Below are 13,635 nucleotides of genomic sequence, written 5' to 3' on the forward strand. Positions count from 1 at the left end.
ATTTGGTATTTTTATGGTTAAACTTTTACTAGCACTAGTTTAATTTGAAAGTAAATTTGGCAACAACACATGTTTTTTTTTTCGTGAATATTAACCGGCGTCAACCGCCGTCTTAAATTGAGTATATATATATCATATGTAGTGCATCCTAATAAAAGCAAATTTTAAAAGTTTGTTTGTAGTTTTAATGTATTTAAAATTAAACTAAACCAATGAGAATTGTGTTAACAATTCAAATAGCACATCTGAATACTGCCTTACTTTAATTAAAAGTTTAATTTTAGCTATTCTTAAAAAAAGCTTTTAATTAGTATTATAGAATAAACTAAAATATGTACACGCCAGAAGGTATGTAACTGTACTTTTTAAGAATCTGAAATTAGCAATAAGAAATCCGAAATATATATTTAAATTCCTTGGAGTGCGTTAATTTTGTTATTTTACTTTTTTCCATATGTCATTTATTTAGTTTTTTGTTCCATATGATGGTTACTTTATATAAAAATACTCGTTTCATTAAAGACAATAACAATCAAAACCAAGGAGTAAACAAAGGCTAAAAAAACCAAAGGACATTTACATCAACAGTTATAATGAATAATTAAGAAACAACACGAACTCCACTAAAAACCGGGAGTGAAATCAGGTGCTCCGGAAGGGTAAGCATTTCCTGCACCGTATACGGCACCCGTCGTGTTATTTCTTTGTTAAGTTCGGTAATGATGGAAGGTTGTTATGACTGATGAAGAATATCAAATATGATTTCTGACACACTTTTGTCATAATGGCCATTCAACTCATGATGGCGACCGTAAAATTTCTTGAGTGATGACCTAAATTTGATTGATTCATAGCCCTGTCTTAACAACTTCTGAAAAAGCAGTATTCCTCGTTCAACAAAATCAACGTACTTTGAACTAGCTCTATCAATTGAGACACATATACTCCATATGCTGGTACCTCAGGGATGTTGCTACACAGAAATGGAAAGTTGACTATAGGAAAATTAAAATCATCGCGTTTGTCAAAAATTTTGGTATTCAACCTACCATCAGTAGTTATTTCGAGAAAAAAGGTATAAATATGAAGCAGATTTATCAGTGTCGGTAGTATCTTTAATTTCAAGTTCACTTGGATATATTAAATGTAAGTGATCACTGAATCTATTCTCAGAGATAGTACATCATCAATATACTGAAAGGTCAAATTAAAAGACTGAGCTAATTTCTTTTCTCCTTTCTGTACAAGCCCTTGGATAAATTCTGCTTCATAGGAATATGAAAACAAATCTGCAAAAAGAGGAGCGCAATTGGTACCCATTGGGATTTAAATAGTCTGTTTGAAGACCAAACCTCCAAATTCAACAAATATTTTGTCAATTAAAAAGTCCAGTATGGCAGTGATACCGTCGTCCGTATATTTTTTCCTTGACTCTGTATGATTTTTCACAAAGTAAGGTGAATTCCAGCCCAAAACTAGATATTTAAAACGTCTAGTGCCCTTTTTGTTAAAGAGATATAAGCGGACGAGTTCTTTCAGTCGAGCTTTCAGTTTAGTATGTGGAATAGTGGTATAAAGATTTGAAAAATTTGGTACAATGTTTTAACGATTGAGATTGTAAATTCACCAATAACTCTTTTTTAAGTTTTCAGTATCCACATCTAATTAAAGTTTTATATACAAAAATGCTGAACTCCGAGGAAAATTCAAAACGAAAAGTCCCTAATCAAATGACAAAATTAAGAGGTCAAACACATCAAACGAATGGAAAAGAACTGTTACATTTTTCTCCGTACAAACTAATATGGGCACAATCAAAACATTTAAACCAGTGCATACATGATATCCAGCGACTCAAATCTTTTTTGAATCAACCTTCAATCTTATGTATTATTATCGTCTTTGTTAAAAATTAAAAGACTTATTATTTAGGATTATATATTTTTACTATTGTTCCTACTGGTAAAGATAAACAAGTTTATTATTTATAACTTATTTTGCAATTTTTGAGAGATACGAATGTATTTTTGTAACTGATATTGGTTGCATTTCAAACAGATTTACAGCAATTACCAACACCAATTCATATTCGTTTACGTATCATTCAGAGTTGAAATATGTTGCAAAATCCTGTTAAGATATTGTTTTACTTCAATGCATAAATGAGTATAACCTTATTGTACAAGATGATATTGCTCATCTTTTTATATTAGTTTTATATTTTTTTGTGAATAGAGAGGTTGGTTACTTTACCAACACATTATGATTGGAACACAAAAAGACTGCATCTCCCCCTGAAAAAAAATTATAGTAAAAACCAATTAATAAATAATTAATAGCTGGGAAGGGTCGTTGACAACCATTTTTTGTCTGATCTATTTTGATTTCTTCTGGTTTATAATAATATACTGATATGACCCCGAAGTAGCTGATGAAAATTAAAAAAACAAAACAATAAGTATTGTACGCACGAAGATCGGGCTTACAACACTTTTTTCATAGTATTTAAAATCGTTGTCATTTCAATGCTGACTTAGAACACATCCAAGCGAGGCCGTGTCGTGTTTGGTCACTAAGATTATTGCCAAGAATGCATGGTCAACTTAAGTTAACTTGCATGCATGCTATGACTTCTAACTTGTGCATACCCCGAGAATGACTGGGGAATAGAAATATGCTTGGTCTTTTACTGGTCGATAGTGAATGGTTTCTTAAATTTGACGTCAGTTTGAATGTGAAGGATGTAATTTCATGCACCACTTTATAAGAATAGGGACGTGAAATTTAATGCCTCGTGTAGTGAGAGAGGCACGATTCATGTACGCCAAGAACCTTTGTAACACCTTTTTTCGAACACCACAGGTGTAACATGTATGCTGCAAGGTCACATTTCTGTCCCTATCCAATTAATCTCATTTTCAAGTTGAGGTCCAATATGTATATTTATGATGCAGAACATAACATTTGTTCCTAAGCACACATACTCTTGTATCAATGTCGGTCAAAGATGAAAAAAAGTACAAAACCGTTTGGATGAAATTCAGCGATACTGACTAAGTATATATTTTTATATAAAATTTTTCTTTTATGCAACATACGTTGATAAAGTGGTCCTCAAACATAATATATCTCTATATAGCCTAATGAATGAAGGTGCCTTTTGCATATTAATTACTACTTTTTCTTTGTCTGCTTTTGTGTCAACAGGATATATCAGCGCTTCAATTTTTAAATTATAAAATGTTTCCACGACCTGTAATTGTCACGATTTACTTCATTTCAAAATGAGTATATTTAAATATACTTGTAAATATATGTATCCTCATTTCTTTACATATACCATTTAAAATTTAATAACCTCATCATAGAAACCAGGATTATAATTTTGTATTTACGCCAGACGAGTGTTTCGCCTACAAAAGACTCATCAGTGATGCTCGATTAAAACATATGTTAAAAAAGGCTAAATAAAGTAAGCAGTTGAAGAGCATTGAGGACCAAAATTTGCTGAAGGTTTTTCCAAATACAGTTAAGGTAATCTATTCCTGAGGTAGAAAAGTCTCAGTATTTAAAAAGTTCAAAGTTTTGTAAACTGTTAATTCATAAGTATGAACATATCAATGATACTTTAAAATGTCAACACAGATATGATGACTACTGGGTCGGTAAAACCCTCGGGGAAAAAAATCCGACGTCAGTGCCATTTACTCATCAATTTGCACCAATAATTTGTTTGTTCAATGAACTGAAAAACTGTTTCGCATCACGTACAAAAATGGACTAAAATATCATTCACTTAGCTGAAGGTTAATATTATGTCCTCATCTTTTGTTTGCTGGCAAGACATCGTCACGCTGTTTTGTTTAACCACAACTATCCAAAACCTCATGTCTGATCAGGGACTTATTATTAGCGACTTAATATTAATGAAGTTTTATTATCTGGATCTAAAATCGAAATTTCATTTACCCCCCCCCCCCTTTTTTTCCAGATAATTCAGTCGTCTTATGACCACCGTTTTTTTTCAAACTCGTTCGACAGCCATGTTGGGCTGTTTCAAGCAATTGGGAACTATGCTGTGGACTCATTTGAATTAACGAGATTGGCACTGTTTGTGAAGTTTGGTTCTCATGACTGCTTATAAACCTTTTAGCAGTGATTTGTCAAAATATATATGCATAGCTAAGATTATTCTTAAAAAATAATGTATGCTTAAGCTTGATAAAAATTAATAAAAAAATGAATAGAGAAATGAAATACAGGGCAGAACAACAGTACAAACAGCAGATATAAAATAAAATTGTTGACTTAGTACATGCATTTGTTGTGTGCTCTGAATGTTTACACACCAAAACATCGATATTCTTAATAACATGAAATACAAGCCTCTACTTACAACAAAGCACCGATATTGATAGCCGCTATATTTGTTGGAGCTAACATCAATGCAGCACCTACATTTTCGATGCTACATTGAGCTTGACCATCCTCCGGACTGCCAGAAATGATTTTATAACATTTAGACCCATCCAACACCCAGTCTGATCCAGTGCATGTGAATGTGGCTGAAAGCAAAAACAAATATTTCATTTCACTTTTACCTTTGGATAGATTGATATGTAATGCGTTAAAACTTCTATGAATTAACAAACATTCTAACAGAATGTAAGTGCACAAATACATACCGTGGACAAGTTCTTTGTCTTGGTGTTTAGATCATTTTCAGTAATAAAAGCTTGTTTTATATTCAAACATTTAACGGCCTGATTCACAAAAACAGTTAGAAAAAAATCAAATCAAATAGGTTGGTCAGCAAAATAGGTGGACCGCAATGAAGAGAAGGAATTTCAACTGACACTTGAAAAAGAGGAACTTATGATTTGGACTGAAATCTTACATTTCAACTGGCTTCGAACAAACCAATCAAAGCCATATAAAACATTATGAATATCACGTCATATTTTGTAAAGTCAAAAATTTGAGAGTGCAGTGATGTAATAGAATTGAGAAAATCATACATAATTTCATTTTAAACAAACAAACTCTTTGCCTTCAAAATTGTTATTCCAATTAAAAGAAGAAGCAGACTTAATTAAAGTTGTAAAAATTTGATACAAATATCTGTCAAATTAGGAAAACAGTACCTTACCATTAACGAATAATGCGCAAAGAGGAATGATAAATATAAACTCCTTCGCCATTCACTTGCTGTTAAAACACTTTAAATTAACTATTTTGATTGTAATTAGAATGAAAGGTTAACTTATTGAACTAAAAGAGTTGCAACTTCAAGTTAATCACTTAAGGACATTGCCCCGTATTATATATATTAAGATATATCCAGGCGTGATATGTGTCAATCATTTTAGCTTTAACTTGTATGTATAAGAAGGTACTTAGTGCTTATACAAATGTATAAGGATCTTTATTTTGGTATGTTATATACAGACTTTCTAATAGTTACGTATTAACCGCAGTGTATCATCTACTAATAAAGACGTGGAAGGATTAGGAATTCGAAGTTAATATTAAAAAAAAACCAACAATTGTAGCTACCTCATCTTCGCTAGCCAAGGGTTACAATCCACTCCCGTTCTCTTCACCCTTGGCGGATTGAGCTAACATTTGTGATATCAATTTTGCCCCATCTATCGGAAGATTAAAGTCACGCCCATTCCGAATATATTATTCTTGACCAATGGTAGCACTTGAACTCTTCAATTTGGAGGTAAAATCACGTCTAGATTCTACACACTTGGTAAAGCCGGGAACGAAAATATACGTCAACATTCATGCATTTGTGCATGAAACATACATAGGAACTGCTATTGGTTGATTAAAAATATTCGAGTTGTCACTAAATATAGTCGTATGTTTAGTGTGGTAAGACTTGTTGCACAATAAACACGTGGCAATTGTTTACAAACACTTTCTACATTTACACGTGATCATGTTATAGGCGCTTTTAGATTGGATGCAGCGAGCTTCTACTGCAACCAATAAAAATACTTACCTTGTGTCTCCGAAATGTTAGCTCAATCCGCCAAGGGTGAAGAGAACGGGAGTGGATCGTAACTCTTGGCTAGCGAAGATGTAGCTACCTGTACAATAGTTAAAAGTTTATGAAAGGTGAATGCTCATAATAAATTTCAAAGTCTAAATCCGCCTCTGCTGATGCTACAATGGAAAAGTAATTGTTGTATGACGTCAATGGTTGAAAAGGGACAGATTCTCAGGTCAGCTAGGACAATTAAGGGGGGAGACTTCTCCCGTCATGCTTCAGTGATTCCCTACATAATTAACCAAATAGTAATTATATCATCATGAAAAAATGTACTAATTGTAAGACCTGATGATGTGAATAAATTGAAATCAGACATATCAAATGCAGTTCTCAGTGCTGTTGATATATCAATTGACAATGACTGCTTATACATGTACTATAATAGTCCCAGGTCCAACAACCAAATTTTCTGAGAAAAAGGGGGGGGGCCTCCTGGACCGCCCTCTAAATCTGCCTCTGACAACTCAAAAGAATCATCATGTACGAGTATACATCAAGCTGTCTACCCCGAACATCTTTTGGGAGACAGCTGTGTTGCAAGTATTTTTGGTTTGAAGGAAATAAGATATGATCGTATAATTTGCTGCCTTCAATAATAATATCATCTATAGTCGAGATTCCTCTCTAGTCGAGGACGTCCAGCTATAGAGGGGTTAGACATACATCTGTATCCAGTTATGTTGATATAAAGTCGTTCACCTAAGGACATTTTTTCTTATTTTGTCTGCACACTTAGCTTTGATTTTTTATTAACATGCATTGTCAAGTTTGGTAACTCATAATTGTTTCTCAGTGATAATACACCTTATCGCTATTTGTCCGCCATTAGTGGATATCACACAGGTTCCCGTAAAATTTTGACGTCATAAAACAAAATATCTGACGCCACAATGGAAAAGTGATTGTTGTTGACGTCAAAAGTTCAAGCGGCCGGGTCAGCCGGGATTAGCGATAAGGTGTATAACAGGTTGGGAACAAACCATCTGTATGGTGATTATACCTGTATAGAGGAATAATCCTTCTTTAGAGGGATAGAATTATCCCTCTATAGAGGGTTTTTTTTGTTTGCACTGGATTTAAAGCAAATTATGGCAAAATGGCCTTTTCTAGTTATATTGGCTATAATCTCTAGCATTATATGCATCAATATATGCACTTTACTAAAAATTGGGATAACCAGTTTTTTGCTAAAGTTACAAAACTTGCAATCTATTGTATACCTATCTGAACACCTGATCAACAACAAAAGGTATAGTTGACCTTTAAATTTCATGTTAAATCTAACAATAGAAATTCTGTTCAGTCAGGCATAAGTGTGTAGAATTTACCTGATCATCACAGCTTTCAATCATGGTGAACAATAGATTTTATATTTAGTCAGATAAGCATCAAACTAAGCATGTGCATATTAAATTAAGTAATGCCTTTGACACAGAAACAAACCCAGGTCCTATGTGGCCGGAACATGTCAAAAGGCTGTTACATGGAAACACAAAGCACGTTGTTGTGACAGTTGTGATGTTTGGTATCACATTGATTGTCAAGGAATGTCACCTCAACACTATGGATGTATGAATGCCAGTAACATCAGCTGGGAATGCATACAATGTGGTATGCCCAACTTCTCAACTAGTCTGTTTAACCACTCGACTATTGAAACATCAAATCTATATGACACATTAAATGACAACTCAGTATTAGGGAGCCCAGGTGCTCCAAAAGCCACATCATCACCGATACCTAAACAATGTAAAAATAAAAAGAAACAGCGTACTACAAATAAAAACAGAAAACCTATTAGAGTTCTTAACATTAATTTCCAGTCCATCCGAAATAAAAAAAAAACAGAACTTCTACAATTGATAGACTCTGCAAAACCAGATATCATCCTTGGTACTGAAACATAGCTTGACAAAAACTCATCCTCATTTGAATACTTCCCAACAGATCTTTATAACATCTATAGAACTGATAGGCCACCAAGTAAAAACAACCAAAGCTATGGTGGGGTATTACTTGCAGTCACCAAAGAATTTATTAGCACAGAAATCCAAGAACTAAAAACTGACTGTGAAATCATTTGGGCACAAATAAACATATCGGGTCCAAAAAACCTGCTAGTTGGAAGTTATTATAGGCCACCATCAGATGATGGGAACTCCATAAAACAATTAGACTTATCGTTAAGTAGAATAAATCAAACTTCAAACAGTAACATATTAGTAGGTGGCGATTTCAACCTAGGCCACATTGACTGGTCTGTCCCTGAAGTAATACCAGGGAAACCAGATCAAGAACAGCATAATTCACTTTTAGAACTTCTTTATGATCATAATTTACACCAAATAGTTAACATACCAACACGTAAAGAAAGAATCCTGGACTTAGTACTCATCAATAATCCTTCTAACATTAACAAAGTCAGTACACTACCACCAATAGGCCTTAGTGACCACGACATTGTCTATGTAGAACCTGACATCTGGTTACGCAGGGTGAGAGAAAAACCCAGAAAAATACTAAAATACAATAAAGCTAACTGGGATAACATAAAGTTAGATCTAGAAAAAACATACAATGATCTACAAAACCTACAGGACAAAACAAATGTAAATGATATGTGGAACACACTTAAAACAAATCTTACGCAATCAGTGGAAAACAACATCCCACACAAGTTCCTAACATACAAAAACAGACTACCTTGGATTCATAACAACCTTAGGAAAATGATAAATAGGAAAAATAAATTATATTATAAAATGAAACAAAACACCAAGTATGCAGACAAGTACAAACATCTGAAAAAACAAGTACAAAAAGAACAAAGGTTAGCATATTGGGGTTACATTGAAAAAATGATATTGGATTTACCAATAAATGAACCGGACCAACCATGTAACAATCAGTCAAAACCTAAAAAAACTGTTTTCCTTCATAAAATCGCTGCGCACTGATAACACCGGTGTAGCTCCCTTAAAAAAAGAAGGACAGTTAATAGCAGACACAAAGCAAAAGGCAGACATCCTCAACACACAGTTCCAATCAGTGTTTACAACTGAATCAAATAACACCATTCAAGACAAAGGTCCTAGCTCACACCCTGTGATAACACCACTTGAAATATCTTTACCTGGTGTCAAAAAACTACTACACAACATAAACCCTCATAAGGCAACTGGCCCAGACAACATCAGTGATAGAATATTAAAAGAACTCAAAGATCAAACAGCTCCAATTCTTACACTAATCTTTAAAACATCATTTGAAACTGGCATAACACCAACAGACTGGAAACACGCCAATATAGCACCAGCATTTAAAAAAGGGGAAAAATACAAGCCAGAAAATTACCGCCCAATATCATTAACATGTATTTCCTGGTATTCAAAAAGAAACACTCAACTGGGTCGCTGCCTTTTTAAATGACAGAACACAAACAGTTGTCCTGGATGGAGAGTCATCTGACCTGGCTCCAGTCACCTCAGGTGTCCCTCAAGGCACAGTCCTGGGCCCAGTATTATTCTTGGTATATATCAACGACCTACCAGAATACTTACAATCCAGTAAGCTCAGACTGTTTGCCGACGACAGTATCATCTACAAAACCATCAAATCTCAAAGTGACTGTGATGCACTCCAGTTAGATTTAGATGCAGCTGCTAGGTGGAAGCAAGACTGGTTGATGGCTTTCCATCCAGACAAATGCACAGTCCTTACAGTCTCACAGAAGAAAAACCCATTTAAACATGACTATATTCACCACAATCACAAACTGGAACTTGTCTCTTCGGCTAAATATCTGGGCATTACACTTCAAGCAAACCTAAAATGGTCAAAACATACAGACAACATCATAGCTATTGGCAACAAATCTCTGGGCTTATTAAAAAGAAACTTAAAAACCTCATGTCAGAACATTAAAACTCAGGCATATCTGGCACTAGTCCGTCCAAAACTGGAATATTCATGTTCAGTGTGGGACCCTCACACAGTTGAACAAACCTCCAAAATCGAGATGGTCCAAAGGCGAGCTGCCAGATATGTCTGTAACAGATACCATAACATCAGTACCCCGACAGATATGATAAACACCCTAAACTGGCCAACTCTACAGGAAAGAAGAACACGCACAAGATTAATAATGTTCTACAAAATAGTACATCAAATCGTAGCTATACCATCAGACAGTAGAACCCGCAAAAACCATAATTATACTTTTAGACCACATTTCAACCAAAAAAGATACATATAAATATTCATTTTTTTCCATATACCATAACTCAATGGAACTTATGCCAATGCAAACAGTCGCTGTCGCCACAGTTGACACTTTTAGAAAACAGCTCACGCCAGCTGTTCTCCACAAATTCATCCAACTCATTATTAGCCTATGTACATAGTTTAAATCACCTTTTTAAAAAAAAAAAGTTAAATTACGCACCTCAAATTTATTTCCAAATATTTTTGTTTTTTGTCTTTGTAAATATTGTAAATATATATATATATATATATATATATATATATATATATATATATATATATATATATATATATATATATATATATATATATATATATATATATATATATATATATATATATATATATATATAGGCCACGCCAGATCATTGAAGGACTACTGAAAACCTAAAGAAGAAGAAGAAGAAGAAGTACATCAATTGATGCATCAACTGTTTCAGGTTACTGCCATAATAAGTAGAGAATGCCATTCTGCCCTATTTTGATTTAAATCCAGTCTAAACAAAAATACCCCTCTATAGAAGGATTATCCCTCTATACAGGTATAATCACCATATAAAGGGTTTGTTCCCAACCTGTATAATGCACAGTACAATTTATGGGATGTCAACAGTAAACTTGTAAAAGCTGACACTATAGGTCACTGTAACCCTTGTCGATAACTATACCGTGATGCTTGATGTAGGCTTCTTTGCACACAAGAAACCATATTGCTCACCTTGTGAGTTTTGTATTCTTCTAATCATTCAGTTGTTTTTCTGGTTTTGTTTATTTACACCAGAAATCAATGAAGCGATGAAAGCGCGGGAAACGAAATAACATATTTTCTAATCAATATGTACAAGCAATGAAAAATGAAAATGGTTATTATTTTTATACTTAGAGCATACATTTTGTATATCTATTATTTAAAATCTATGCTCACGAAGAAATCTAACACTAAAGTATCTCAATCATTCAATCGTTTAATTACACAGTTTAAAGTGTAGATTGTGTGTATTACTGTTCTATTTTTAAAGTTGACCAATGATACATAAATATACAGCCTCGTACCAAAATTGCAACATAATTTCAAGATAACGTACATGATTTTATTATCACAGAATTGTATTGATTTAACTGATTGCACTATATTGACAATGCTTCGTTAATAAGCATTATAATAGCTCTTTACGATAGCAAATGAACACTTCATTACAATTTATACCGATGACCTACTATCATGCTTTTTATCCGGCCGCACATACGGACACGTTGACACATAATGCATACGACGCATTATTAGCCAATCAGACGTTAATATGATCTTCATTTTCCCCATAATCATTCCGGAAATAGCCATTAAATAGTATTTATAACGAATGAAATACCATTAACAGATTTACCCGAACCTGACGTCTAGCCTCTGACTAATCAGACCGTATCACCATGGTAATAAGTTTATGATAGTTGTAGAATAAACTTAATGGTTTAGCGTAGTTTATTTTCAACTTGATGAAAGAATAATTCAAAAAATGATTTATTGTTGTATGCTTCAAAAGTTCAAGAGGCCGGGTCAGCCAGGATAAGCAACATAGGTGTATTGTGTTCCAAAGTTGGTGTCATTTTTTTTTACGATCCGTCCTGACATAGAAATATTATTGGTTTAAGTTACAATGAGGCCATATACATGTATATATATTTACATGATAAGTGTAAATAAGTTCAGTTTTGGTTGATATGGTAAAATAATTTTGTTAAAAGGACTCAGTCTGATACATGTATATCGAAACTACTGAAATTTGTTTACAATTCAATATTTTGAATAAAAAGAGGACTTGCAGAAAATTGCTGGTACTCTAAATTGATGTGAAATTTATTTTTAGCCAATGTATTACAATATTGCTGTCATTTGAATTATACAATCCATCGTGATATGTAACTACATGTATAAGTGCTTTACTATGCGGCTATATATATTAAATTTACATTATAAAGTGTAAATATGGTCAGTTTTGGTTGATGCTGTCACATATGGTCAGTTTTGGTTGATGCGGTCAAATATGGTCAGTTTTCGTGGTTTTGGTTGATGCGGACAAATAATTTTGTTATATCCATGAGTCAGTCTGAGATATCAAAACTACTGAAATTAGTTTACGATTCAAAATTTTGATTAAAAAGAGGACATGCTGGCACTTTAAACTGATGCGAGCATAATTTTGTTTTCCAATGTTGCTTTCCTTTATCATGTTTATATTGAACAATCAAAACAATAAAAATATAAGCACGCGCAATATAAAATTCTACTCGGAACAATATTCCCCAATATTCATGCAATAACCCTATAATATAGATTTTTTTGTATTATAATGATTATACACTCCATCCTTACATAAAAATATTACAGATTTACTATGTGACTTTAAGAGTTGTATAAAAAAGAGCAAATATGGTCAGTTTTGGTTGATGTGGTCAAATATGGTCAGTTTTGGTTGATGCTGTCAAATATGGTCAGTTTTGATTGATACAGACAAATAATTTTGTAACATTAGTCAGTCTGAGGTATGAAAACTACTGATATTTGTTTCTGATGCGATATTTTGAATAAAAGAGGGACGAAAGATACCAAAGGGACAGTCAAACTCATAAATCTAAAACAAACTGACAACGCCATGGCTAAAAATGAAAAAGACAAACAGAAAAACAATAGTACACATGACACAACATAGAAAACTAAAGAATAAACAACACGAACCCCACCAAAAACTAGGGGTGATCTCAGGTGCTCCGGAAGGGTAAGCAGATCCTGCTCCACATGCGGCACCCGTCGTGTTGCTTATGTGATTACAAATCCGGTAAATAGTCTAATTCGGTAGGTCAAATTCATGAAAGGGAAGGAGATTGTAGTTACGACGTGAGGAACATATCCGATATCATTTGTGAAATGGTTATTCCATAACGGTCAACCAACTCGTGATGGCGTCCGTAAAATTTACGAAGGGATGATTTCAACTTCACCATTTGGAACTCTTGATTTAATAGCTTCCTTGTGAGCAGTAACCCTCTATCAAGAAAATCATGATAGGAAATGCAAGCACGGGAATATCGTATCAATTGAGAGATATATACCCCGTATGCAGGTGCTGCTGGAATGTTGCTACTTAGAAATGGAAAGTTCACAATTGGAAAGCTGAAATCATCTCTTTTGTCGTAAAGTTTTGTCTTCAACCGACCCTCATTGTCAATTTCTAGATGTAAGTCAAGATATGAAGCTGACTTAACTGTATCTGTAGTATCCTTTATCTCCAATTCGATGGATAGATGCGTTC

General features: G+C 33.7%; 1 protein-coding gene across 1 annotated transcript; it reads left to right on the plus strand.

Annotated features, from left to right (window-relative positions):
• Window positions 1-7,611: 7,611 nt before the first annotated feature.
• Window positions 7,612-10,319, plus strand: LOC139483989 (uncharacterized). The gene is made up of 3 exons (XM_071267708.1): window positions 7,612-7,813; window positions 8,012-8,894; window positions 9,497-10,319. The coding sequence occupies exons 1-3, from the start codon at window positions 7,612-7,614 to the stop codon at window positions 10,317-10,319; spliced, it is 1,908 nt and encodes a 635-aa protein (XP_071123809.1).
• The last annotated feature ends 3,316 nt before the right edge of the window (window positions 10,320-13,635 follow it).

The sequence above is a fragment of the Mytilus edulis genome, chromosome 8 (genome assembly GCF_963676685.1).
Source record: "Mytilus edulis chromosome 8, xbMytEdul2.2, whole genome shotgun sequence".
Classification (NCBI taxonomy): Eukaryota; Metazoa; Mollusca; class Bivalvia; order Mytilida; family Mytilidae; genus Mytilus; species Mytilus edulis.